The 26,282-nt window shown below is 57.3% G+C and overlaps 1 protein-coding gene across 6 annotated transcripts; it reads left to right on the forward strand.

Annotated features, from left to right (window-relative positions):
• Window positions 1-459: 459 nt before the first annotated feature.
• On the forward strand, window positions 460-25,084 carry RCC2 (regulator of chromosome condensation 2). 6 transcript variants are annotated; one of them, XM_036444542.2, is made up of 13 exons: window positions 460-619; window positions 1,842-2,130; window positions 7,335-7,428; window positions 10,568-10,711; window positions 13,067-13,198; window positions 13,543-13,631; window positions 15,005-15,119; window positions 17,008-17,174; window positions 19,716-19,896; window positions 20,122-20,227; window positions 20,894-20,966; window positions 22,075-22,152; window positions 22,822-25,084. In XM_036444542.2, the coding sequence occupies exons 2-13, from the start codon at window positions 1,849-1,851 to the stop codon at window positions 22,924-22,926; spliced, it is 1,566 nt and encodes a 521-aa protein (XP_036300435.1). In that variant the 5' UTR covers window positions 460-619; window positions 1,842-1,848; the 3' UTR covers window positions 22,927-25,084. The 6 variants fall into 6 exon arrangements, with proteins under 6 accessions (XP_036300435.1, XP_045441107.1, XP_045441108.1 ...); XM_045585151.1 differs by lacking the exon at window positions 460-619 and adding an exon at window positions 745-761; XM_045585152.1 differs by lacking the exon at window positions 460-619 and adding an exon at window positions 1,129-1,146.
• The last annotated feature ends 1,198 nt before the right edge of the window (window positions 25,085-26,282 follow it).

Below are 26,282 nucleotides of genomic sequence, written 5' to 3' on the forward strand. Positions count from 1 at the left end.
CTCATCAATGAGCAAACCTTTATGTAACCTTGCCCTGTAACAGCATCTGACCACATCCTGGAGACACATCCATAGGCCGTGGGGGGGGGGGGGGGGGGAGGGGGGGAGAGATAGGATACAGCTTCTTTCAGTGCAGGGGGAAATTATTCAAATTGTATTCGTGCTTCATTCCAATCACTCAATTAGGGCACGTCCCTCGCTGGCGGAGGCGTGAGCGAAGTATTTTCCAGCGAGTGTCCTCAGGTGACCTGTCTAGACATGCCGGGGAGAGACAGACTAGCTTTCTCTCGATCCCCCGCAGGAGCCTCTGGCGCGCAGGACGCTCTGCGTGCGTAGCGGGCCCCGGGCGGGCTGTGGGGCCCGGGAGGGGAGGGGAGCGGGGCGGGGTGGCGCCCCGCGCAGGTCCGGGTGGGCCCGGCTGTCTGTCCCGCGAGTGCGGGGCGCGGGCCGGGCCGCCGCGGGGTCCGCCGGCCGGCAGGGGGCGCGCGCGCGCCAGGGCCCCCCGCGCCGCCCGCCCGCCCCGCCGCGCGCTCGCCTGCCGCCCCGGGCCGCACAAGTGTTTCTGTTTTGTGTGTAGCGTTTGTTCTGGAAGCCTGTATTTACATTCTAAGTCTATCTGGTGAGTGGGCCGGAGCCCGCGTCTGGGCCGGGGTGGGGGAGGGAGGAGGAGGAGGAGGGGGAGGGCGGGGGGAAAGCCCTCGGGTTCGTCTTTTAGTTGCTCCTCTTCCTTTTTCTCTCTGGCTTCTCATCACTCCAACCAGGTAGGGGCTGGGAATCAAAAAATCAACAAAGATCAGTTTTGCGGGATCTGGGAAAGTTTTTTTTTTAAGAGAAGAAAAGGTAAAAAAAAAAAAAAAACTGGAGAAGGGAGGGGGATTGGGGGACTGAATGAATAAAAAGGGGAAGGAAGGCGGATCCACGTGGTTTAATCCGAGACAGACAGAGATCCCATTGTTCAAAATCAATAAAAAAAAAAAAAAGGCAGCCAGGGCCCAGGCGCGGGGACGCCCGCCCGGGGAGAGTGGCCGCGGAGCCGGGCGCTTTGCAGCCGGGATCGGCGGCATCGGCCCGGGCGCACCTCCGGGAAGAAGGACCGGGAGAGTTGGGCACCATTAAAGTTTTTATTTTTCGTGTCTGTGCGAGCAGGTGTTTGGGGTCGGGGACCTGCTTTAGCCACCCCACCCCCCCCGCTTCCCTCGTCGGGGGCAGACCACCCACCCAGAGGGATCGGGAAATTAGGAGCCTGAGGTCGGAACCCCCAGGCTGGGGCGGAATTGGGATTCGGGCGGAGAGAATCGCCTTCCATTGAGCGGGCTCCTCGGGGAGGGGGGCCCCGAAGAAAAAAGCAGCAGGTGGGGTGGCTGGGGAGGGGGGGGACCCCTTTCTCCCCGCGGAGGGGCCGGGAAGGCTCTTCCGAGTGCCCTGACGCCTCCTCTCATTGGAACGTGGGGGCCGGAGGCTTCTGCTCCTCTCCCTTACTTTTTGGGGAGCCACAGTCTGCAATGGTGCCGCGATGCAGACAAGCCTAACTTGCGGATGGGTCGGGGGAGAGGGGTCTCCATTTTTTTCTCTTTTTTCTTTTCTTCTTTCTCTCGCCGGATGGCAGTTGGGGGACCCTGGCTCCCGTGCGGGATTCCCCGGAGGAGGCGCGCCAGGCCCGGGGAGGGGCGCGATTTCCTCCCGGCTCACCCCCTCTCCGCCCGCCCACCCCGCGGCCGCCGCTTCGGGGCGGGCAGGGGAGGAAGTGGAGGCCGGTGGCGGCGGCTCCGCGGCGTCCCCTCCCCCCGCGCAGTTTATAACCCGTCCATTGTGCGCCGCTGCCCGTGTGTGTCTCCCTCCAGCGCGACCATGCCCAGGAAGAAGGCGGCGGCGGCCTGGGAGGAGCCCAGCTCGGGCAACGGCACGGCCCGCGCCGGGCCCAGGAAGCGCGGCGGCCCCGCCGGCAGGAAGCGCGAGCGCCCCGAGCGCTGCAGCAGCAGCAGCGGCGGCGGCAGCAGCGGCGACGAGGACGGCCTGGAGCTCGACGGGGCGCCGGGCGGGGGCAAGCGCGCGGCGCGGCCGGCGGCGGCCCCCAAGGCGGGCGGCGCGGCGGTGGTCATCACCGAGCCCGAGCACACCAAGGAGCGCGTCGTGAGTGCGGGGTCCGGGGTCCGAGGGCGGCGGGGAGGGGATGGAGGGGGGGGGGATGTTTGAGGCCCGCGGCGCGCCACGCGCGTTCCGGCCGGGGCGGCGGGGCCGGCGCAGGCCACGGGCTGAATCATCGCCGCCGCCGCCGCACAACAAAAGGGCGCGGGGCGGGTGCGGGCCGGAGGCGGGCGCGGCCGGTGGCCTCTGGAACCCCGCGCGCCACCCGTCCGCGCGGCGGTTGGGCCTGGGGGCGCGCGCCCCGGGGCCCCGGCGGGGGAGGGGAGGGGCGGCCGCCCGCCCGCGCGAGGGGGTCATGGCCCCGCCCCCGGCGCCGCGCGAGCCGCCCGCCTCCGCTCCCCTCCCCCTCCCGCCCCGGGAAGGGAAGGGAAGGGAGACTTCGGCAAGTTGTCTCGGGCCGGAGTAGGGGATGCGCGCGCGGGGCCTGACGCCCCGGGCCCCCGGCAGCCCCCCGGCCTCCTGCGGCCGCCGGCCAGCCCGGGCGCCGCGGGGAAGGGGTCCCGGCGCGCCGCGGGGAGCGGCGGTCTGCGCCGCGGCTTTGAGGTTCCCGCCGCCTCGGCTCCGGCTCCCCGGGGGGGCGGGGCCTGGCGGCCGCCGCGCATGCCCCTTGCGGCCCGGCACTGGCTCTCGCGCCGCCGCCGGGGAGACGGGGGCGGTCGGGGCGGGTGCGAGGGCGCATGCTCCGGAGAGCCCCCCCTCTCCCCCGGAGGTGGGATGCCCCCGGCTGGGAGGTATTGGGGCTTTGTTCCTCGCTTGGGGTCCGGAGGCGCGGGTGCGAGGTGAGAGCTCCGGGCAGCGCTCCCCCCTCCACTCTGCAAGAAGCGACTCCGTGTGGGCTCTGAGTGGGCTTAGCATCCCATCACCGGGACCCTCTCAGCTCAGGTCCCTGCAGAGCCAGAGCTCTTAGCCTGGCTTCTGGGATCCTGGGAACCTACACGTTTGGTGCGAGATGAATGTGCTGGAGAGGGTCCGAGCTCCCCAGGTTCTCGGGCGATCCTGAGAGAGGAAGAACTTCCACGTAGGTCTTTGAATTTGACCTCTGGAGAAGGCCTATGCTCTCCCCGCAAAGGGTGTGTAAGGGTTAACGGCTCCAGAGTGCTTGCCTCCGGAGGAGCGCTGGCAATGCTAAAATGGTTAAAAATAACCCGCTTTGTAGAGGAGAAAACTGGGGCACAGTGTCGGGGCCCAGCCCAGAATCACACGCAGCTGGGTTTCCACACCGGCCCAGGTGTTTTCTGACATCATCCTCACGCCCCTGCACATCGTTCCTGTGAAAACGCTTGGTAACTGCCCTGGCTGGCTGGTCCCTAAAATGGCTTATCTGGGGTGGGACCGTGCCCGGGAAATGGCCACAGTCTTATTTTCCCCCCGACCAGTGGAATCCTCTGTGAGGCCCCAGACGTTTGCCCTCAGCCTCTGGATGGTAGGAGAGCTGAGAGAGCAGGTGGATTCTGCCTCTGCTCTGGTCTCCCTCCTGTGAGTTGACAGTCAACCTATGAGAGCAGTGAGTTTTGTGAGGAGGTAAGATTCTTAGCCAGCGCTGGGACCTGCCCCAGGAGCGAGCCAGGGAGAGAGGGTGAGGGCCTCTGGGCTCCCACCAGCTGCCTGTCTGGTGGCAGTGGCACTGAGGAGTCTGACTGGGAGACAGGGCATACCTTGCTGTTGAAGGTGATTTTATACTTATATCTTTTGGGATCTTGAGAGAGACAGCCACCATCCTAGGCGCAGGAGACTGAAGGACAACAAATGCTTTTTTATGCCTACTGGAAAGTGCACACCCCAAGTTTTTTAAGTTTTTATTAGCATCCAGGAGGCCCATGCTGCCCCGTTGCCCTCATAGGTCTTTGTCGGCACTGCCCAGTCCTGCACGGACCTCCTGCCCAGTGTCCCCAGTATCCCAGGTTCCTGGCTGCAAAGGAAAAAACGCGAGGTCTCTGCCTGTTAAGCAGTCCCAGGCCCACAAGTCTCCAGCTCGTCTCAGAAAGAGGCTTTTGCTGAGAATTCCGCCAGCTCACCACCAGTCAGGGCCGTTTGGAGGAGGCTTGTGTGAGAGCAGCCGCCAGGAGTTTGTCTGAAATTGTGTTGCCTTCAGTTAACGCAGAGCTGCAGACTCTGGGCTTGTGAAAGAGGAACCCCAGATATTTGTGTGGTTGAGGGGAGCTGCCTTAGTGAAGGATGAGCATTTTTATAAAATGTCCTCACTTCAGCCTCAGGAAATGGGCTCTCCAAGGTCCTTGGTTTATATGTTGCTGTGTCAGACGTGAGCACGTTGTGAAGGTCTGGAGTTGATGCAGCCTGAATTCCCTTCATAATCCTGTAGAGTGTAGACAAAGCGAGCAACCTGGCTCAACCTGGAAACATAGTCTTTTGTGTGGGGTTGCTGAGGACCCTGAGAGATCTCCCCTCTGAAAGGCCAAATAAATACAACTGGAAGCCGAGCTTCAAGTCCGAGTGGAAAGCCCGTTAGGGAGTTGGTTGTTGCTGGCATTTCTCTGTACGGTCTTCCCTCCACCGAGAGGGAGCAGCAGCCTTCCAAACGGATATATGTTAAAGGTTGCCTCTCGCTCTCACAGACATGCTCCTTGCACTTGGGCAATAATTCAGAGCTTGCTTTGGACCAGAAGCCCCATTTTGTCGATTGAAGAAGCTCAGTGCATTTTCCCGCCGGGGTCGTTTATCTCTGCCAGCTCACGTGACCGCGTTGTCAGGAGGCAGCAAGGTGAAGTGAGATCCATTCATCCAGTTGAGTCTTCCCTCACTTTAGGCACATGCAGCGTTTCAGACACTGAGCTCGTCCAAAAAAGAATCTCTTGTCTGTCAGTGAAGGTGGCTTCTATTCTCCCTGGGAGGGTCTTCCAGCCGTGACAGCCACCCCTGGAGGGTCTCTGGACGGAGCCCCCAGGCATTCGGGGTTTTTCCCAGCTGGGTCATGCAGCTCTCTCACCACGTGGGACTTGGGCTGTGATTTAAGGGGTCATAGGAATTCTCCTTATTTTAGTTTTTAATTTCAAAGAAGATAAAGGGGAGAATTAAATTATAGAGGAATAAAGGTAATAGTCTATAGCAAATAATTGTTTGCAGTATTTCCCAAACTTTTGACATATGTGTACCCCTTCTATAATTTTCGTAACGCTGAGTACCCCTCGTACTCATGAGAACGTAGAATTAGGCGCAGCTAAGCACGGTGCAGTGCATATCTCCACCAAACTCCGGTGCAACGCGTACCCCCACCAAACTTCCCGTACCACTGGGGGTATGCATACCACACTTTGGGAAACACTGGTATAGGTAACAGCTCTGAAAGAGACAACTCCCTCCATCTGGCACCTGAGGAATTAAGGCCCGTGACAAAAACCTGGATTAGACAACAGCCCACACAGCAGGCGCTGCAGTAGACTCTTTCATCAAGGACTTTTAGAAACGCCACGTCGGGTCAGAAAGGTTGGGTTTTGTGTAAATTCTTAGCTGGCTTGATGGGACCAGTGTCCTCGGCCTCCTGACCACTGATGCAGGTGCTGGTCACAGGAGTCCCTGCTCCTGCCCGGGGCGCTGGCAGCTCTTTCAGGCGGTGAGGGAGCTGCTGGTCCTGCACATGGCACCCAGGGCCTCTGCCCGCCAGGGGGAGGGAGGAAGGGGGGGCAGAGGGGACCTGCCAGACCTGAGCTGCCCTCGTCCCGCAGCCCCTTTCCCACCAGCCATTCTCTGGCCTGGCAGCTCAGCCCGTGGTGCCTCAGTTCCTTCCCTTGTCTGCGACCTGAGGAATACTGGAGAGCAAGTCTGAGATGGCCGAGGCCCAGGGCTGCCCCTTCCACGGGGAACCTGACAGAACCCACTGGCTGCCATTCACCTGTGAGACCTGTAGAATGTTCCAGCCGGGCCCGCCAGCTACACAAAGAAGGGGAGAGATAACCAGGGGAAACTCGGCTCCCGTTCAAGTAATCCGAGTCTGGGCTCTGCAGGGATGGGCTGCCCTGCGATTAAGGCCGTCCTCTAAATTATTTAAATGCAGCCAAGTCGGTCTCCCTCCCTGGCTGTCTGCTCCCCCTTCGCATGCTGGTCCTGTAGGTGGACCAGCTTCCAGCCAGGGAAACACGGCCTGGTGGGCGCGTGTGACGGGACCTGCACTGTGGGGTCACACAGGTCCTAAGAGACAGTCATTGATGCTGAAGACGGGCTTGTCTTTACAAATGACGTGCCATGTTGCCAAAACGTCCCACGGGGCAGTCCCCGCTAGAGGCTGGAATGACGAATAATGGCGTCCAGAGCAGGTTGGCCTTTTCTTCTTTAAGCTCCCAAGAACAATTACAGGGAAACTGATCCTTCTGTGTGTGGGGACAGGGAATGGGATGCATGGGGACAGGGGGACGGATGGGATGCATGGTCACTGCCTCCTTTGCCTGGTGGGACCGAGTGGATAGTTCAGAAGTGAATCTTGGACGGCAGTCTATTTTGAAAAGTGTATTTGGGCATTCAGAAGTACAGCAAAGTGCTGGAAATATGATGAGTGCCACCCAGAAGCGGGCAGTGGCTTCAAAGGTGCACATCCTCCAGTGACTGTTTGAGGATGGGATTGGCTCACAGCCTTCCTGCCTACGGCCAGCCGGCTGGGCCCTGGGTGGTCCCTTGTTCCGCTCCACTGATCCCCCCTAATGGGCCAGCAGGAGGAGGAGCCCTGCTGGAGGGGCGGGGCGGGGGGGAGGGGGGTCCGGGGGTAGGGGGGGGGGACCCACCAGGTGGAGAAGCTGAGCACTTCGCCTTCCCCTGAGATGCTCCTGCACAGCGGGCCGCAGAGGAAGGATGGGGAATTACCGGCCAAATTACAGTGCTGAGGTGCCGCGGGCTCCCAAGGCTGAAGTCCATGTGCGGAATGTCATCCTTGTGAGAAAATGCAGACTTTGCCCCAGGGACAGCTGGTTCAGATTCCCCTGGTGACACGGGCAGAGTGGAAGGGAGGGATGTCATTTTTTGGCCAAAAAAAACCAACACCATTTTAAAGAGAAATCAAAGGATAAAAATGGGCCCATCATAACTGGGCGGCACTGAGATGAGCACGCTGGAGTGGGCCAACAGGATGCGGAGTACCTCGGGCCGCGATCGCTGGGCGAATGTTGCTATTGTATTAGTTTTGTTTCCTGCTGCTGTTGGACAGACTGAGAAAGCTAATTCTTTTTTCCTCTGTGTCTCTGCAGAAAATTGAAGGGTCTAAGTGCAAAGGGCAGCTTTTGATTTTTGGGGCAACGAACTGGGACTTGATTGGTCGGAAAGAAGTGCCTAAGCAGCAAGGTATGAGAAACGGTTCTAAACATGTAAGAAGCTCCTCTTTCTCACGTGCTTCCTCTGTGCTAGGTGTTCGATGGAATTTGGTGACCGTCCACCAGGTAGGTATTTTCTTCATTTACAAGATTGCTCAGAGAGGCCAAGTAACTTTCCTGAGGCCACACAGCCATTCTAGGGATGGAGCTGGTTTTGAACCCTATTCATGTGCGTATCTCTCACCTTACAATTCTCCTTTTAAAAACCAATTCCCTTAAGGTTCAACAGAAAAATGTAAATGGCAGCCTCAAATAAACATGGACACCTTTCCCCCATTTTCCTTCTCATGTCACTTATTTTTATTAAACTAAGAGCTGGCCCTGTGGGATGTTGAGATGTTGAGATGTCTTAAGACATCTGTCGCATGTCGAACTCAGATATTTCAGAAGAGTCCACGTTGCTTTGCAAGCTGCCAAATGTTGGAAGTAGGGAGACAGAGAACCTTCAGCCCCCAGATGCTTTTTGAAGATCGGTGTCTTTCCTCAGGAGAGGACCGGCCGGAGGTGGCGAAGGGAGGCTGGCCCCATGCCACCGTTTATGGCTTTTTGGTGTCATTTGGAGAGTTCCCAAAAAGCATTGCCCAGTGAGCAAATATTTGCACCCTGACACTCCCTGGAGCCGCAGACCTGGAAATGGTCTCCTTTCATGAAAACACAGGGATCTCCGGGCCTGCTCGGGGTCCGGCTGAATTAGAAGTGGGTCCCAGCCATTTTCTCCTGCTTTGGGAAGTGCCCACACTTAGGGCCCATGGCCGGGACCCCCTCCCCCCCGGCCCGCTGTTGGTGCCACCAGACAATCCCTCCCCGTGTGTGATGGCCCAAGTCTGCCAGCCTCGGACCTGGGTGGCCTCTTCTCAAAGCTGCTCTTCGCGCGGCGGCCACTCGCAGTGATAACGCTCGGGCCCACGGAGGGGAGTCAACTGCCGTGGGACGTGGCGGCAGAGCCTGGTCGTCTCCTGCGGGTGTGGGGGGGCTCCGGAGGCAGGGAAGCCTCCTCTAGATGCTCTATCGGGTCTTCAAACTACGGCCCGCGGGCCACATGCGGCCCGCAGAGGTGTCTGATCCGGCCCGCCAGGTTTTTTGGGCAGTGAGCGCAGCCGAGGTGTTACAGTAGGAATTAGTAGTTCATATAGTCCGGCCCTCCAGCTCTCTGAGGGACCGTGATCTGGCCCCCACTTTAAAAAGTTTGAGGACGCCTGCTCTAGATGAAGGAGTTTGGCCCTCACTGGGCTCATTGAAGAGCCTTTTGTCTCCCCTCATTCTCAATTTCGCTTCTTGGTTTTTCTCCCTCTGAATGAAGTTTTATACTCTTTTAAAAAACATTTAAAAGTATTTCTGGATCTCTCTTGGCCCTCCCTGACCTTGCCAGTAGGCAGAAAGGGAAGGGAGACGGTGCCAAAGGGCCAGGCCTGCTGCCGGCCGTTCCGGGGTAGCCTGGTCACTGCAGCTAGGGTTCCTCTGCCCGGCTAGTCCCTATGGCATTACCTTCGGGGTGCCCCCTGCTGCCGTGTTCTTCAAAGATGACACCTGTCACCTTAGCATTGGTTTTGGTACCGTGCTACCACTGGTTTTGCCTTTTTGATAAATAGGCAGTGGGTTTTTTGTTTAGTTTATATTTTTATTGATTTCAGAGAGGAAGGGAAAGGGAGAGAGGGAGAGAAACATCAATGATGAGAATCATTGATTGGCTGCCTCCTGCACGCCCTGAGAATCAAACCTTGACCTCCTGGTTCATAGGTCGACGCTCAGTCACTGAGCCACACTAGCCTGGCGACCTTGGGTTTCTCTTAACCAGTCAACTGCCACAATATTTTGAATTTCATTTAAAAGGCCCGCCGCTTGCCTCTGTAGGCTTACAGCGCACAAATGGTTGAAGAGTTTTACTGTCACCTCTGAAGGCTAGCCCTTTCCCGGGAAGTTGCTGTTTTCTTTCCACCTTTTAGTAGTCGGGAGGTGACTCAGGGCAGTCACTGTGTGACATGATGACTCGTCCTGGATCCAGCCTGCCCTCCATTGCCTGACTGGCCCCTTGTCACAAAAGCAGAGGATGCTGGCAGCGCCCTCTGCTGGTGGGGTGCATGCAGCATGGGGCCTGACACTGAACCATCCCCCTGACACTATTCCCTGGAGCCAGGAAATGGATGGAGAAATGAGCCTCTCGGTCAGTCCCCACGGCTGGATCAGCCTGACAGTGGATTTGGCAGGGGCTGGCATTTCGTCACAGCACCAGAGGCCTGGGGACGCGGTCACGTTTCTGGCCTCGAGAGTCCCAAACTGAAAATATCCAGCAAACAATGGTGCCCCATCCGCTCACAGGGCGAGGGTGGGGCTCTGGAGGAGGCAGCTATTTCTTCCTCCTCCCACACACCCGCTAGCAATGCTGGGTGCTTCCGTGTGGCTGGCGCTGGTGAGGCCTGGTGGCCAGTGCAGAGGGAGGTGCCCGGGTTCAGTGGGGACCAGTGCTGTGACGGGATGCCCAGGCGCTGGTGCACAGGGAGGGCTTCCCAGGAGGGCGTGCTTGACCTGAGGTTTGAACAGCAAGCGGGGCAGCAAGGGGTTCTCTGAGGAAATTAATACATGAGCAAATGCCAGAGGTCATGACCTGGCCCACACAAGGGGATCCCTGGGAAAGGAGCAAACTAATGGGGAGAGGTTGGTTGGTGGGCAGAGGTGCCAGCTGGGCCCGATAGGCTTACAGGGAGGGCAGAGTCGATGCAGAATGCGTTTCCAGGCTGCAGACAGCTGATGGGGAGGAAAGGGCCCTCTGGCAGTGAGGAGGGCAAGGGAGACCCCAGGTCCACTGCCAGCTTTCCTGGGTTACCAATCCCCCTCTCCCCCCAGTGGGGAGCAGGAAGTGAGCACCCAGCTTCTGGCCACTTGTCCTGGTGGGCTCGCTCAGTAGTGGTTTCCATGGTCACGGTCACATGTGGAGGTGGAACGTCAGGGTCCACGTGGCCACCGAGTAGGCCCGCGCCAGCTCGGGGAGTGTACTAGAGGCCCCTGCAGCTGTGCCATGAGAAAGTGGACCCTGGGGGGGGCCAGGGACCTTTTGGGGTGCTCTTCCCCTGCTCGTTGCTGCAGGCGTCAGGTTTGCATTCTTCTCGTTGCAGCTGCCTACCGCAATCTGGGTCAGAATTTGTGGGGGCCCCACAGGTACGGGTGCCTGGCGGGGGTCCGGGTGCGGACGGTGGTGTCGGGGTCGTGCGCTGCCCACAGCCTCCTCATCACCACAGAAGGGAAGCTGTGGAGCTGGGGTAAGTAGCCCGGGCTGATGGGGTGACTCATGCAGCCAGTCCCCGGGGCCGCTTCCTCCTGCGCCGCCTCAGGCACAGCTCCTTCCGCTGGCTGGCAGCCCCCGTTTCCCCTTCCTGATTCCCACTGTCCGCCCCTGTGATGCATCACCTCCCTCCACTCTCCGCTTTTCTTCTTTTTAAGTCTTTACACAGCCCCCTGATTCTTTGAATCCTCCTTTTTAGGCAACCTTTTCCTGAACATTCTAATTGACTGGGACTTTCTGATACCAAGGTGCCCAGAACTGAATATTTCGGGCCTGCGGTCCCCCCAGCACACGGTTCCCCCAGCACCGGTCCCCTTTCTCGCTTTGCAGCGGTGACGAAAGACCTCTGTTCTCACCCTTTAAATGCCACCAGCTTTCCTAGCGGCCACACGGAGACATCAGCCCTGCGTCTTCTCTGCAGCCCTGTTCCTCTTCCCGGGGTCACGCGGGCCCGCGCGGGGGGCGGGGGGGGGCATCTCACTGCGTATCGCATCCATGTCTCTGTGTTTCCCCAGAGACTCTCCCTTTGCCAAGTTGATTGGCTTCCCCTGCTGCTGGGTTTCCTTGCCTGGGTGTTAGGGGGATTGGGGTGGGGGGGATTCCCACTTCTCGGCTCTGCTTCATTTCGGTGTCCCCTGCAGGGGGCTGCGTGCCTGCAGCCATCTCCCCTCCAAGCCATGACCCAGGTATTGCTGAGGCTCAGCTTGCCCCCACGCCCCTCTAGCTGGGCCTCCGCCTCTGCCCGGGCACTGCCGCGGCCCCCTGCCCTTCGCTTGCAGCCCTCCGGCCAGCTTCTAGTCCATGTGACTGCATCTTTATTTGGGCCTGTTTGAACCATTTTTTGCAATTCCATGAGCTGCTGAACCAAAGTTCAAGTATATTAACATCTGTTCTCCCTGCACCCTGCTAATTTTGTCACTCGGTGGAAAAAAGCTAACAAGTTGTCTGGCCCAAATTTATCCTCTCCGTCTCCTGACGCCATGCTGACATCGCCTTGATTGTCGCTTTCTCCCGCTTGGCACGGAGGTGTGTCCCGCCCCCTCGTGTTCCAGCCCCGAGCACAGCAGTCTGTCAGACCCACTGTACATCTCATTCCCGATCTCCCCTGGTTCTCACTTCCGTGGCGCTTCTAAAAACGTCCCCTCCGCCACCCCGCGGGGAGGGGGTGACTATAGACTGTCCGTCTGACCTGCCCTGGGGCGGAGATGTGTCCCATGAGGATGGGCTGGGATGTCACGAGCAAACCCCACCAGCCCTTGTTCAGTGTTACACAGTGAACTTGGGTGGCCCCAGGGGAAGCTGGTGTCGGCCTCCTGCCCTCATCCCCTGCACTACACGATGTAGCTGAAATCAGGTTCATGTGCAGACATGGTTTCATTGGGTAACTCCTCCTCAAGCCCTCTCCAGGGTGGGTGCTGTCCTGTGGCCCTGCTTTCACTTCCCATGACCCAAAAGTCAAGTTCATTGTTCCGAGGGGTATGAATCACCTTCCCCGAAGTGCCCTGACCCTTTGGCCCTGTAAAACCTCTCCAGATCTCCCAAATTGTTGAGTATCAGGTGTGGTTTTTCTCCAGGGACCTGCTGTTGGCCTGCTGGGTGGCTTGTTTTGCAGCCTGTGTTGGAAATGGGGAGGTTTAGGGGTGTCCGGGCTCCTCGTGGCCCACACAGCTCTCCACGCCTGCTTTGGAGTGGAAGGGCTGCCAGAGGCCTGGGCATTGCAGGGATGAGGCACTGGGTTCCCCTCCTGGCCTGACCCCATAGCCATGACCCCTTAGCCAGCGCAGCTCCGGAGGCAGGGCTTCCATCGCTGGGGTTCCCTGTGAAGGGTGGTCGGGGGGGGGGGGGGGGGGGGGGCGGTGTGAGCTGGCATTGTTCCGGCAGCTTCATTTATGGGCAGATAAAAGGAAGAGAAGTGACAGGCAGAGACCAGATGGGCCGCGGTAGCTGCCCAGAGCACTGAGGTAATTAAGCTCGCGTGTGGCAGGTGTCGGAATGGTCACCGACTTAAAATCCATCGTGTAGACGGTGTGAGGGACCCGTCTGGCAGGGACCGTGAGAGCGAGGCTCCATGAGCTCTTTCACTGGTGTGACATCAGGCCACAGGGATGCTCAGGGCGGGCCAAGCTGCAGCCCCAGAAAGGGGGTCAGAGCCATTGAAGGGGGCTCCTGTGGTTGCTGCAGAGACATCCCCAGGGACCGGTGCCCCCAGGCAGGCCTCGGAAGTCGGCCCTTGGTTGTCAGACTGGAGTGGGAGCATGTTTGGGAGCCAGATTTGCCCCGGTAGCTGCTCTGCTGCCCTCTCCTACCTCTCCATCCTGCTCTCCATCTGCAGGCCGGAACGAGAAGGGGCAGCTGGGACATGGCGACACCAAGAGGGTGGAAGCCCCCAGGCTCATCGAGGCGCTCAGCCACGAAGCCATCGTGTCGGCGGCCTGCGGGCGGAACCACACCCTGGCCTTGACCGGTAAGCGGGGTTGGTTCTGTGGCAAGAGGCCAAGTGGTCCTCTCTGGGCGCTGGCGTAGCGTTGCCATGGCAACCTTGGTCACCATCAGAAAGAGGCCCCACGGAGCCTGGTGGGTGCTTCCCCTGTGGGGAAGGCGTGGAGAGCCTCAGGCACGGGCCGGGCGCTGCCAGGAGGCGAGGCTGTGACAAATGGCTTGTGCCTGAGCCATCCGCTCTGCCACCTTTGGAATAAGACTGCGTTCTTCCCGGCCAAGGAGCTGCTTTGGGAAGAATGGGAGCCTTTGGTTCCACATCCAGTTCCGAACCCGCAGCGTGATTTTCCCTCCTGGGTGTCGTTCTTCCAGAGACGGGCTCCGTGTTCGCATTTGGAGAGAACAAGATGGGGCAGCTGGGCCTGGGCAACCAGACGGACGCGGTCCCGAGCCCCGCACAGGTATGCGCCCCTCGCCCTCCTGTGCGCACTGAGGAGAGAATGTGGGTTTCTCTTGGTCCCTGGGACAGTCTGGGCGCTCCGAGTGGATCACACGCCGTCGTCTTTAAACGGGTGTGATGTACATCCACAGTTAAAAATGTCCTGAAAGCAGTTCCTTGCGGAATGAAGCAGTTTGTTAGAGGCCTCGTTTTAAGCTCATTCTGTCCCAAAGAAAGGAAAAACTCTTCCATGTGTGATGCGTTTATCTGCCAGTAGTCACCGACCAGATGCTTAGAACACTAACAGGAGTTCATTAGGGGAGGGATTGATACCTAAAACTGAACTTAGTACAAGGCAGCAGGGTGCTGATGGTGTCTGATGTTTAAGGTTAAGGATGGGCTCAGATCTCTCACTCTTGGCTTGTGGTTTGAAGGATTTCTGAAGGGACCCCGTGTTGTCAGCCATGTGCCCTGCAGCAGGTGTGAGGGTTTCTACTGAAGCAGGGGGGCGGGCAGGGCCCCCATCCCGACTCCATCGCTGACCCTCCTCGGGCTCTCCCAGGCCCAGCAGGGCGCCGGAAACAGCCCGTTCCCTAAGTACTTCCTTAGATTTGTTTCCAACCCCATGGTCAGTTCCTCAGGGCCTCCGCTGTCTTCTCACTTCTGATTCTGAACCAGTGCTTCCTGTTCACACCTGCAGTTCAGACCATTGGTCAGGTATTTCTGGAGAGTAGAGGAGAGCGTCTGATAGTTCATCTTACTGGTTGGCAATAACACAAAAGCTTTTCTTTGAGAAGTTGGGGTTGTCCTATTCAGAGTGTCCCTGGGAGAGCTGAGGGTTCAGTGTTGGTGAGTTCCCGCTTGCTTTTGCCCCCGTGCCCGCGCTGGTCAGTGGATTTCCCCGGTCACTGGGCACAAGGATGTGGGAGCCACAGTGCTGGTTGTTTTGAGGGTTAAAGACCTGGGACACACCTGACCTGTCTTTGAACTTGACTCTGGTGGAAGGTGGGGGTCACGAGAGTGTTTCTTTACGTATATATATTCTAAGCTTTTGCCTTCAGAATTGTTGAGCTCATTAAATCTCTTGTAACTGTCCCTGACCGCTTTGGCTTAGTGGATAGAGCATCAGCCTGCAGACTCAAGGGTCCCTGGTTTGATTCCGGTCAAGGGCATGTGCCTTGGTTGCAGGCACATCCCCAGTAGGGGGTGTGCAGGGTGTGATAGATGTTTCTCTCTCATCGATGTTTCTAACTCTCCCTCTAAAAAAATCAATAATACATATTTAAAAAAATAAATAAATCTCTTGTAACTGTTTCAGCACCAAACAGAGATAGAAACTTTTTAATCAATCTTTAAAAATAAAATGTCTGACAGTCTGCTGTCTTTTCTTTTCAGATAATGTACAATGGCCAGCCAATTACTAAAATGGCCTGTGGGGCCGAATTCAGCATGATAATGGATTGCAAGGGAAACCTCTATTCCTTTGGGTGCCCTGAATACGGTCAGCTGGGTATGGAAGTGTTATTTTTTGAAAGCTCTCTAATCTTACTGTGTCTTTAGAGCCGAAGTCTGCGGGGCTGCACACATGCTAGAAATGTGCATAATTGATCGCAGATAATAGCCTTGATCCACTAAGTGGGTCTCATGTTTAGTGGGTGGGGCTTGCGTGACTCACAGGGGTGCTGAGTGTTAGAGTGACTTGCCTTAAAGAAAAAGCCAGGGCTCTGATCTGACAAAAGATTCTTTTTTCTGACTTGGGAGTTCATTTATATACAGAAGGATTTCACAGTAGAAAAGGGGATCAAAGGACCTCTGATGGGTTTCATATTTTTAGAGATTTGCTTTTATTGGAAACGAGGGCCTTGCTGAGGTTAAGGTTGTTCTGGAAACCCTGGCCTGAGCGATCATTCCTGTACATACCTGGGAACCACATGCTAAAAAAAGCCAGAGTAGAAGCAGCTGCATCCCTTCCCGTTCTCATCCCTAAACAGAATGTACTCTCCAAAAACGTATCTACTTCAAGTTCATTGAGTCTAGAAGAAAAACTCGGACAGCAGCTCTCAGCAGTTCTCAATAAGCAGCAAATGTCTCTGCGCGTGATTTTACCAGGTCTCCATTTTCTTTTCCCATCTGACACCAAAGTGTTTTTCCCTTCCTGGCGCCTTCCCACCACCCCAGCCCCTTCCGAGTGGGAGGTGAGGCGTGGGCGCCCTCTGCTGGCGCCGTGTTGCATGCCACTCCAGATCCTCGCCCCCGGATCTGAGTTGCTGGGCTCCACGTCATGAAAAGCAGGCAGATGGGAGGTTGTATAAATAGAAGGAGGAGCATCACGCTGGCCTTAGACTTCAGGGAACAGTGACTTTGTGAAACTAAATATAACTCCAGTCAGAAAGGAATAAGAAAGAACAGCCCCTTATGCACCTTCGGGGCTGGTTGCCGGGGAGTTGCCAGAGGCTGCTGGAGGGACCGTTTCCATAGCCACAGGCCCTCCGGCTGTCCCCAGTCCCGAGCAAAACACCAGAAGCGCGTTCCTGTCTGCTTCCGGGAACGTGTGGCTCCCCTGCCGCCCATGGCTGCCCCGGGTTGCAGACAGGCGGCCTGTCAGCGATGGGATTTTCCTTCAGGGAGAAGCACGTGATGCTGGTGATGAAAGTGGCTGACTTTCAGGGACTGTGTGCCAGTCCTTTTAAGCATGTCATACAGAGTCTCACCTGCGTAGTTTATGCTCATTTGAAGGGATTGAGAGATTGACTCGATTTATAGCTGTAGAGTCAGTCATTCTTTACTTGCCAGCTTTGCAAACCTGTTTTCAGTCTCATTGTCTAAATCCAGAGAGATCGCTCTTGGAATTGGGACGTAAGTGTGACCTTGGAGAGACAGATCACCAGCACACACTTCTCAGAACACATTTACTGGGTCAGGCAAGGCAACGGCGAGAACGTGCCAGCTTACTGTTTTACCAGCCACAGTGATGCATCCAGGTTATAATAATGCATAAGGATGCAAGTCTGGGGCTGTGTGTTGAACGTTTCTGTCCATCCTTGGCCTTGTCCAGGGGGTCCTTGAGGCCCCCAAGTGGGACACAGCCCATTCCTCTGGACCTGTACCTTCCACCTTCGTCACTTGCAGCCACAGTATGAAGTACATTCACATTGCAGCCGAATCTGAATGTAGAAATGCACATACACAGAATAATGTCCTGCTTGGTATTTATTCATTGAAAAAATCGAGTAACTGATTTCAAACCACAAAATTGGTTTCATGCCACTCGCCAGCTGTGCCTCAGATTGGAGATTGCTGCTTTAGTTGGCCAAGGTGTCCCGCTAGTTCCAGCCAGCCAGGTGGGGGCGGTGCCCTGGGCCACGGCTGCCGCTGACCCCTGGCTCCGCTCGCTGCAGGACACAACTCGGACGGGAAGTTCATCGCCCGCGCGCAGCGGATAGAGTATGACTGCGAGCTGGTGCCCCGGCGAGTGGCCATCTTCATCGAGAAGACGAAAGACGGGCAGATCCTGCCCGTCCCCAACGTGGTCGTACGAGATGTGGCGTGTGGCGCCAACCACACGGTGAGTCCTGAGCTCCTGAGCGTCCCCTCCCCTCCGTGGAGCGGGTGCGCGTGCCCGGTGCCCGGCACCTGGCTCTGCAGCTTCCTTCCTGCTTCCGTAGGCGAGGCTGAGCAGCTATTGGGGTGGGATCATACCGTGTTTTCCTGCTTTGCTTCTGTCTAACACAATGGTCGGCAAACATGCGGCTCTTTGGCCCCTGAGTGTGGCTCTTCCACAAAATACCACGGCCTGGGCGAGTCTATTTTGAAGAAGTGGTGCTAAAATTTTAAGTTTAAAAAATTTGGCTCTCAAAAGAAATTTCAATCGTTGTACTGTTGATATTTGGCTCTGCTGACTAATGAGTTTGCTGACCATTGGTCTAACAATACCATGGGCGTCTTTCCAGGGGGGTACTAGATGGCATCCTATTAAAGAGATGTTGAATACTTTTGTGTGTTTTTTAAAAATATATTTCTTATTTCAGAGAGAGAGAAACATCGATGAGAATCATTGATCAGCTGCTTCCTGGACCCCATACTGGGGCTCGAGCCCACAGCCCTGGCATGTGCCCTGGCCGGGAATCAAACCTTTGGGCCACACTGGTCAGGCTATTGGGTAGTTTTTGTTTGTTTGTTTGTTTGTTTGTTTTGTTTTGTTTTTAAACATTTTAAAAAAATATATTTTATTGATTTTATACAGAGAGGAAGGGAGAGAGACAGAGAGTTAGAAACACCGATGAGAGAGAGTCATCAATCAGCTGCCTCCTGCACACCCCCCACCGGGGATATGCCTGCAACCAAGGTACATGCCCTTGACCGGAATCGAACCCGGGACCCTTCAGTCCCCAGCCCCAAGCCGACGCTCTATCCATTGAGCCAAACCGGTCTCGGCTGTTTTTAAACATTTTTTATTGATTTTTCACAGAGAGCAAGGGAGAGGGATAGAGAGTTAGGAACATCGATGAGAGAGAAACATCGATCAGCTGCCTCCTGCACACCCCCCACTGGGGATGTGTCTGCAACCAAGGTACATGCCCTTGACCGGAATCGAACCCGGGACCCCTCAGTCCGCAGGCTGACGCTCTGTCCACTGAGCCAAGCGGTTTTGGCTATTGGGTAGTTTCTATACAGCTTTTAATTACCCGTGTGGTTCCCTTGAGGCAGTGGTTGGAAAACCGAGACTCTTTGGCCCCTTGAGTGTGGCTCTTCCACAAAACACCACTGCCTGGGCGAGTCTATGTTGAAGAAGTGGCGTTAGAAGAAGTTTAAGTTTAAAAAATTTGGCTCTCAGAAGCAATTTCAGTCATTGTCCTGTTGACAGTTGGCTCTGTTGATAATGAGCTTGCCGACCACGGCCCTAAGGTCACTGTAGGTAAACGCAGTCCGCTTTGCAAATACCTCCTCGTCTTAGCTGCCTCCTTGCAGACGTTTTGCTGCGAATGCCTGTAAGTTGCACAAGGTTTTTTCTCTGTTGAGAGAGCCAGGGGTAGCCCTAGCTGGTTTGGCTCAGTGGATAGAGCATTGGCCTGGGAACTGAAGGGTTCTTGGTTTGATTCCAGTCAAGGCACATACCCGGGTTGTAGACTCGATATCCAGTAGAGGGGGGAGTGCAGGAGGCAGCCAGTCAATGATTCCCTTTCATCATTAATATTTTCCTCTCTCTCTGTTTTTCTCTGTTCCTCTCAAATCAACAAAAATGTACTTTTTTTAAAGAAGAAAAGAGCGAGGGGCTGGGAGTCCTGAGACGCAGCTGGGCTGGTGGCGGCTGGTTGGTGGTGGCCTTGGGCTCAGCTGCTTGCTCACCTGGAGTCTGCCCTGTCCGGTGCTCCGTGACTAGATTAGGAAACTGCAATCTATTGAGGTCTGAAATCAGTCTAACCAGGGGATGTAAACCCAGATCTTGTTTAGGTCTCCTTCCTTAGATTGTTATACTAGGCCGTACTTCACATGATCCAAACTGTAAACATCAGAGATACTGGAAGAAAAGATGTGGGTCACCTGGGTGCCCAGGTGGGGAGTCAGGCCCCTCAGTTCCCTCTGAGGTCCAGTTCCTATTGTCAGGAAGTGGATGCGTCGGCTCTGGAGATGAACCCTCTTCTCACCAGGGAAGGGGAAGAACTGTCCAGCCAGCCTGGTTCGGTGGCTGGACGTCAGCCTGTGAACCAGGAGGTCACGGTTTGATTTCCTAGTCGAGGCGCATACCCGGTTTGTGGGCTCCATCCCCAGTAAGGGGTGTTGCAGGATCAATGATTCTCTTACGTCATTGGTATCTCTCTCTCTCTTCCTCTTCCTTCCTCTATGAAATCAATAAATATATGTCTTTAAAACGCCAACCAAACAAAAATAATGAAGAATGGGAAACTGTCCCTGGCAGAGCAGCCAGCATAGCCCTGGCACTGCTGCTCCTGCCGCCTCCCCCGCCCTGGGAGGCGGGTGACGGGCCGGAGTCTCTGCAGTGGTGCGTTCCCTTTGCCGTCAGCCACTGCCCCAGTTTCTCCGGGACGGAAACGGGGACCTGTTACCCCGTTGGAGGCCTGTCCCCACCCTCGCTCTCTCCCCGCAGCTGGTCCTTGACTCCCAGAAGCGTGTCTTCTCCTGGGGCTTCGGCGGCTACGGCCGGCTGGGCCACGCCGAGCAGAAGGACGAGATGGTTCCCCGCCTGGTGAAGCTGTTCGACTTCCCCGGGCGCGGGGCGACCCAGATCTACGCCGGCTACACCTGCTCCTTCGCCGTCAGCGAAGTGGGTGAGTGTCCCCGTCCGGGCCTGGGGAGGAGGGTGCCAAGCGTTCGGAGGCTTCCCTCCCTGGCAGAGCTCCGTGGGAGCCAGAGCTCCGGGCCTGTTCAAGGCCGGGCGTCCTGATCTCCTCGGCTTCTTCCTCGTACAACACTCCTTTGTGCTTGGCGCCGAGCCCCGTGCCTTTGTCCTTGATGTTGGTAAGAACTCAAGAGGGTCGTCTTTGCCTCTCCAGGTGGCCTGTTTTTCTGGGGGGCCACCAACACTTCGCGGGAGTCCACCATGTACCCGAAGACCGTGCAGGACCTCTGTGGCTGGAGGATCCGGAGCCTGGCTTGTGGGTACGTGGCCGTGTCTGGGGGTGAGCAGGACTGTCCCCCTCCCGGGGGTGTTGCACCCCGAGATGCCTCTTCCCTGGAGGGTCTGCTGTCCGTCAGGGATTGATGGAGGGGAGGGGCCGTGCTTGTCCAAGGAGGGGACTTGTTTCGCTGTCATTTGGAGGCTTGGTGTGCGCCGCTCATATTACAGACTCAAAGGCATATTTAGTTGGGAATGGTGGGTTTCCGTTGCTCTGATACTCTGGCTAGAAAAATTTTAGGCCCGTGATTTTCACCTTATTTGGAGCCCATTGAGCTGGTGGGGAGTTGGTTAAACAGCAGACAGCCGTTGGGAGAGAGCTCCCACTGCATCCTGACTCGGTCTCCTTTCCCAGTGTGTTCACTTAGAAGTGCCTACCCACGCCCGCCCCTGAGAGCCCAGACCGGGGCGGGGGAGGCGGGAGGTCGGGCCTGTGAGGCTCTGCAGAGGGTTTCTCCGCTGCCGGCGGCCCCAAGCTCACGGGCTCGCCCTTCCAGTGCCCAGTTCCTAGGACGTGAGGCCTGGGGGAGTTTCAGGGGGACACACTGATTTTAAAGCGAGTAGGTGGCCCCCGTCTTGAGCAGGACGCACCCCATAGCTAGGTCGGGCGCAGCTCATCTGTCGGTGGTGACTGCCTCTGCCTGTTGCAGGAAGAGCAGCATCATCGTGGCCGCAGACGAGAGCACCATAAGCTGGGGCCCGTCACCGACCTTCGGGGAACTGGTAAGCTGGCCCTTCGGGCGGGAGGTGGGGCCCAGTCCGGCTCGCTGACACCTGTGCCTCAAACACGTGGAACGGAGAAATGTCACCTCGCTGCATCAAGGCTGTAACAGTCTCTGGTCTTAGTGCGTCAGTCTGCAGAAACGGTCTGTGCCATCGGGTACAGCTGACCCTGGACAACACAGATGTTTTCAGTCCACTGCAGGGCAGGTGACGCGCACAGCGCAAACCTTGTCCCAGGGTCACCCCCACAGCTGGGAATCTGTGTGTGCAGAGAGCTGACTGTAGTTACACGTGGATTTCCAACTTCGGGGTGCGTTAGTCCCTAGACCCTGCTCCCGAGCTGTTCGAGGGTCAGCCGTACTGTGAAAGCCCTTCCTGTCCACGTCAGCTCAGGCCCGTCACGGATGGGGAAGCACCAGCTGTGCACCCATGTTCAGTGGGCGGCTTCTGAGGGGCCCATGTGGAGCCTTGAACTAAGAACCTGGCCCAGTTTTGAGGGCCTGTTCTTAGAGAGGGGGCCTCAGAAACAGACTCTGAATGTCCTTTTAAAACTAGAGGAGCCCAGCCACCGTGCTCAGTGACTGAGCCTCGACCTATGAACCAGGAGGTCACAGTTCGATTCCGGTCAGGGCCCAGGCCCGGGTGGCAGGCTCGATCCCCAGTAGATCACCCATCCCGGCCTCTGCACATGGCTCCCCCCGCCCGCTCCCCCACCCCCGGCCCCCACCCCAGCAGTCCTTGACCAGTCCCGTTGGTCCCTGGTAGGGACCGAGGTGTCATTCCTAAAAATACCGCTGTTTAGTCTTGGCCCGCAGGGTGGGCAGGTAGGTGGCCGGCGGTCCCTGGAGGGCTGCAGTGCCGTTTCTCCGGGGCCCATGCTGGTCTTGTCTCACCTCCAGAGGTTACCGTTTAGGGTCCATCTTGAAGCACCAGTCCGTGTAGGCGGCAGCTTTGTGGGTACATTCTGCTGCCTCGGCCTGGCCCCGCCCGAGCAGCGGGGTTCGGTCGCAGAGCCCGCCAGCTCTGGCCCTGCTGGTGGGCTGCCTTCGTTCCCGTTTTGGGCCTTGCCACAGTGCCACGGCCTGTGACGTCTCTGCTTCCTCACCAGGGCTACGGGGACCACAAGCCCAAGTCTTCCACCGCCGCGCAGGAGGTGAAGACGCTGGACGGCATTTTCACGGAGCAGGTGAGCCGCCCGCCGCCTGTGGGAGCAGGAGGTGCTGGGAGCAGAGGGATGTGCCAGCTCACATCTCCCCATTCCCCTTCGTGGTCTCTGACAGCCATCCGCAGACACAGGCCCGGCAGCCAGGCTCCGGGGCTGTTCTGAGTGACACTCACCGCCACCAGCCGCAAGTGGCTTTGCTCCTGGGGGAGTCGATCTCATAGCTGCCGTGGCTGCCCCCAGACTGCACCCCCTTGGGATGGGGCTGGCGGTGGGATGAGGCCCCTTCTCTCTGTTAGGTCCACCAGCTGCCGGCTCTGTTTGCCGAGCACAGATGGTGGGTGCGCCTCACACAGACAGGGCTGTGGTCCAGAGAGGCGGGCAGAACCGGGAGCGTGATCCGAGTGTCCCCGCCAGTTCCTGCTCAGCGGGTCTCCCTCTTATCCCGGGCAGCCTGGTTGGCAGGGTGGCGGTGACGGGCCACGCTGAGACAGTGACCTTGAGAAAAGGGTTTTAAAGCACTTTTAGGCACCTGCATCTCTAACTTCACTTTCCTTCATTGGTCGGTAATCCCACCTTTACCCTTCCAGCCGGCTAGTGTCCTGTTGTCCGTGTGTCTGTCTGCTCCAGACTCAGTGGCACGCCTGTGTGCCAAAGTGCCCTGGCACACCCAACACCGATTTGTCCCCCCAGGTTGCCATGGGCTACTCGCACTCCCTGGTGATCGCGAGAGACGAGAGTGAGACTGAGAAAGAGAAGATCAAGAAGCTGCCAGAGTATAACCCGCGCACCCTCTGACTGCCCGGGGCCTCCGCCCCCTCTCGCGGCAGCTGTCATTTCCACGTGCACCGGGACGGAAGTCCGACGAGGAATTTAAACAAGTCGACCAGAGGTGCATTTTTGTTAGACTCCCTGAGGTTCCGTTTAGAAGTGATTCAACATCAACTACCTTTTCTGTATGCTTTCCAAAGTGTTTTTTTTCCTCCATGTTTGATTAAAATATTTGCTCATAGTTGACTTACCATTCCTACAAGAGGCAGAAACTTTGAGCAACCAGGATTTTTTTTAAGTTTTTCTCTACCCCACCCCCTCAATACTCTTCTCAACGCTCTCTCCTTTCCATTGTAATTAGCATTGTGATCGGAGTGGGTGCCACCTGGGGAGGATCGCCATTTGCTCAGAAAACAGTGCCCCTCGCGGGCAGCATTGTTGGCAAAGGGGGTCCCTGGTGGTCCTCTCCATCCGAAACCAGGCCCGCGTGCTTAGGAAGCACCTGGGTCCCTTCCTTCCCGGGTCCCGTGTCCTCCCCGCAGCTGCTTGTAAGCCCTGCCTCTTGGCTGCGACATTAATAGAACCTGCCGTCTCCCCCCTGGTGGGGGCTCCGGGGCATGTTTAGCCATTTATATCTACTTTATCTGTACATGACGTCCAAGTGACAAATCAGGTGACCGTGGAACCAAGCGGCTCCGGGGCGTCCGCCGTGGGGACACTGTATCTGGTTCAAGAACCAGCGTTAAGGTTCCTCTGAGGGGCCAGGGCCGCCTCGCAGCGCTCGCCGTTAGAGATTGATCTGCCAGCCGAGAAAAGTGCATTCTGAGTCCTTGCAAAGGACCCGCCCTATGTACCAGCCTTTAGCGCCTTCGTGCTTGTTTTTATCACCCCCGCCCCCGCCCCCACCCCCGCCGCTGGTTCAGCTGCCACAGCCCCGGCTGTGTCTGAGACTCGGGTTCCAGTTCTGCTAACCCAGTCCTGGTCACGTTGGCCGGGCTGGGGTACCAAATAGATGGGATCGTGCAGAAGTCCCGTCCCCGCGTGTCAGCGCAGACACAGACTGCCAGCTGCCTCCCGCCAGGCGCCCTGTGCCAGCTCGTCCTGCGGTGGCCGCTCTGCGTGAGCGACGAGGTGCCTTTCCCGGATCCCTCCTCTCCCTGGGACCCATGAGAGGCGACCGCGCTGCCTGGGGCTCTTGGCCTCGAGAGGGTCTGGACTGGTTTGGGTGCTTTAAATAGACTTTTTAGTTCAGTGGTGCTTCTGGGGGAGAGGGGGATAGAATTCAGCGTGAGACTCGGGTGGATGGGAAAGTTAAATATGGTCTTTGATTTTGTTTTGCTATTGTTACCACTTGTCATTGTCTTGATGTTAAAATGCCAAAAATGATCCTGTTGTTGCTTTTCCCCTGCTTGTCCTCCACTCCTCGCGGTGGCGTCTGCCCTCCCTGGGCCTGGGTCTGTCCTGCCCGGCATGAGGAGCCGGCCTACAGCCAAGACTCGGTCTCACTTCCTGCTCATCCCCGCTGTCCTGGGCTCAGCCAGTCCTGGGGAGAAGCTTCTGCTAAACTAACCCAATTTGTCCAAATCACCCCCGAAACCACCATCTTTAACTTGAGCTTCCTCACGTAGAACCCATTTCCCTGACAAGTCTCTCTCGGAGCAGGTTCGATGCCCGTGTTCCTCAGACGCGCACAGCTCCCCTCAGGCCTGTAGGCACTGAGTGCGGGAGCAGAGCCTGGTCCGGGCTGCAGGAGCCGCCCTCGGCCACGCAGGGCTTCCACCAACCCCCGGACTGAGCTGAGGCCGCCCAGCCCATGCTAGTGCCCTTGCAGGGACGGCAGGAAAGGGGCTACCTTCCCAGTGGAGGCTGCCCGCTGCTCTCCCACAATCACTCCTTTGGCTGAGTTTAAGGTGAACTCCCTAACGGGGTCCCCTGAAGAGCAGGAGGAGGGCGGTCCCTGCTCCAGGAGGAAGGGATGTGGCTTGGCGAGTGCTTGGCGCTGACCCTGGGCGTTGCCATGTCTTCCAGCGCAGGAAGGAGACCTCGGAAGAGGCTTAGAGAGAAGGGGAGCCTGGGAGGGTGATTTGGTCGAAGGTGCCTGGTTTAGTGCTGTAATTGTCTTATTTTTTTTATATATATTTCTTGGAGTAAACATTTTAAATAAACGACATCATTGTTTACTCTGTTTTGGTTGCACTTATTTTTCAGTAGAACGAAGGTAAGAGCTTGATCATCTCCATTTCACACACACACACACACACACACACACACACACACCCCACACACGCGCCTCCCGTCAGCTGCCCAAACCCAGGGTCCTGGGAAGGGGCAAGTCCAGGGCAGCGGGCCCTCTCAGCTTCTGGGCTTGACCACAGCGGTGAGGTGTGTGACGCTCCCAACTCTGTCCCTTGGGGAGGGAGGCTCAGCACCTCACTTGCCCAAACTCAGAAGTGGAGTTTGTGTGTCTATTGCGTTGGGGCTGTGAAGATGACAGGCACGGAAAGTACCAGAACATTGGTATGTTTTGTGTGCCCGAACACCTAGTCACTTCTCACCCTTCCCACCAACGTAGGAAGGTCACAAATGCGCCCCTTAGCCCAGCATTGGCCCCTTGCTTGCAGTGTGGCAAGCTGCCCACCAGGGGGCACCAGGAGGCCAGGAGTGTGCAGAGACCCCATGTAGTTCTGTTTTGCCCAGGCTGCTCTTCCAGGCCTGAGGAGCTGAGCCACCTCGCATCATCCACCAGACCCCTGCAACCACCTCTCTCAACACCGCTCACCCGTGCATGGAGCCTTCGGTCCTGGCTGTCCCATGATCAGACTCACCCTTCCCAGGAGGTGTTGCCCCCATTCCAAGGGCCTAGACTTCTTGAAGCTTCCCATCAGCCAGGGGAGGAGCAGGGTGGGGCCAGCCATGGCTATACGTTCTCAGAACCACTTGCTTTAACAGCCATCTGTGCCATTACCACAGACAGCAGATGGGACTAGGCAGCTCCGTGTCCCAGAGTGGACACTTCTCCTGGACACGGGCGCAGTGGGAGTTGGCCAGGGCTGCCCTTGCTGTACCTTGTCCCTCAGGCCACCCCAAGGAGACCAGAGCCACTTTGTGGCGAAGCTGCTGCTCCTGAGGCTGGCATCGCCCTCCTGGGCTGGGCCTCCCCCAAACCTGGCTGGTCCCATGCTTTCACTAGAGAATTCAAACCATCTGATTCCTACCACTTCCCACTACAGTTGGGTCCACACAGCCATGTGCCAGCCCAGGCAAGTGGGGCGGCCTGACCCCAGGAGTCCCCGCTGCTCAGCTCCATCCTGAGCTGTTGCCCCTTCCCCAGACAAGGTGGCCAAGGCCGGGATGCATTCAGAACGAGAGCTTTAATGTGTAGC

This window comes from Pipistrellus kuhlii, unplaced genomic scaffold, assembly GCF_014108245.1.
Source record: "Pipistrellus kuhlii isolate mPipKuh1 unplaced genomic scaffold, mPipKuh1.p scaffold_m20_p_2, whole genome shotgun sequence".
Classification (NCBI taxonomy): Eukaryota; Metazoa; Chordata; class Mammalia; order Chiroptera; family Vespertilionidae; genus Pipistrellus; species Pipistrellus kuhlii.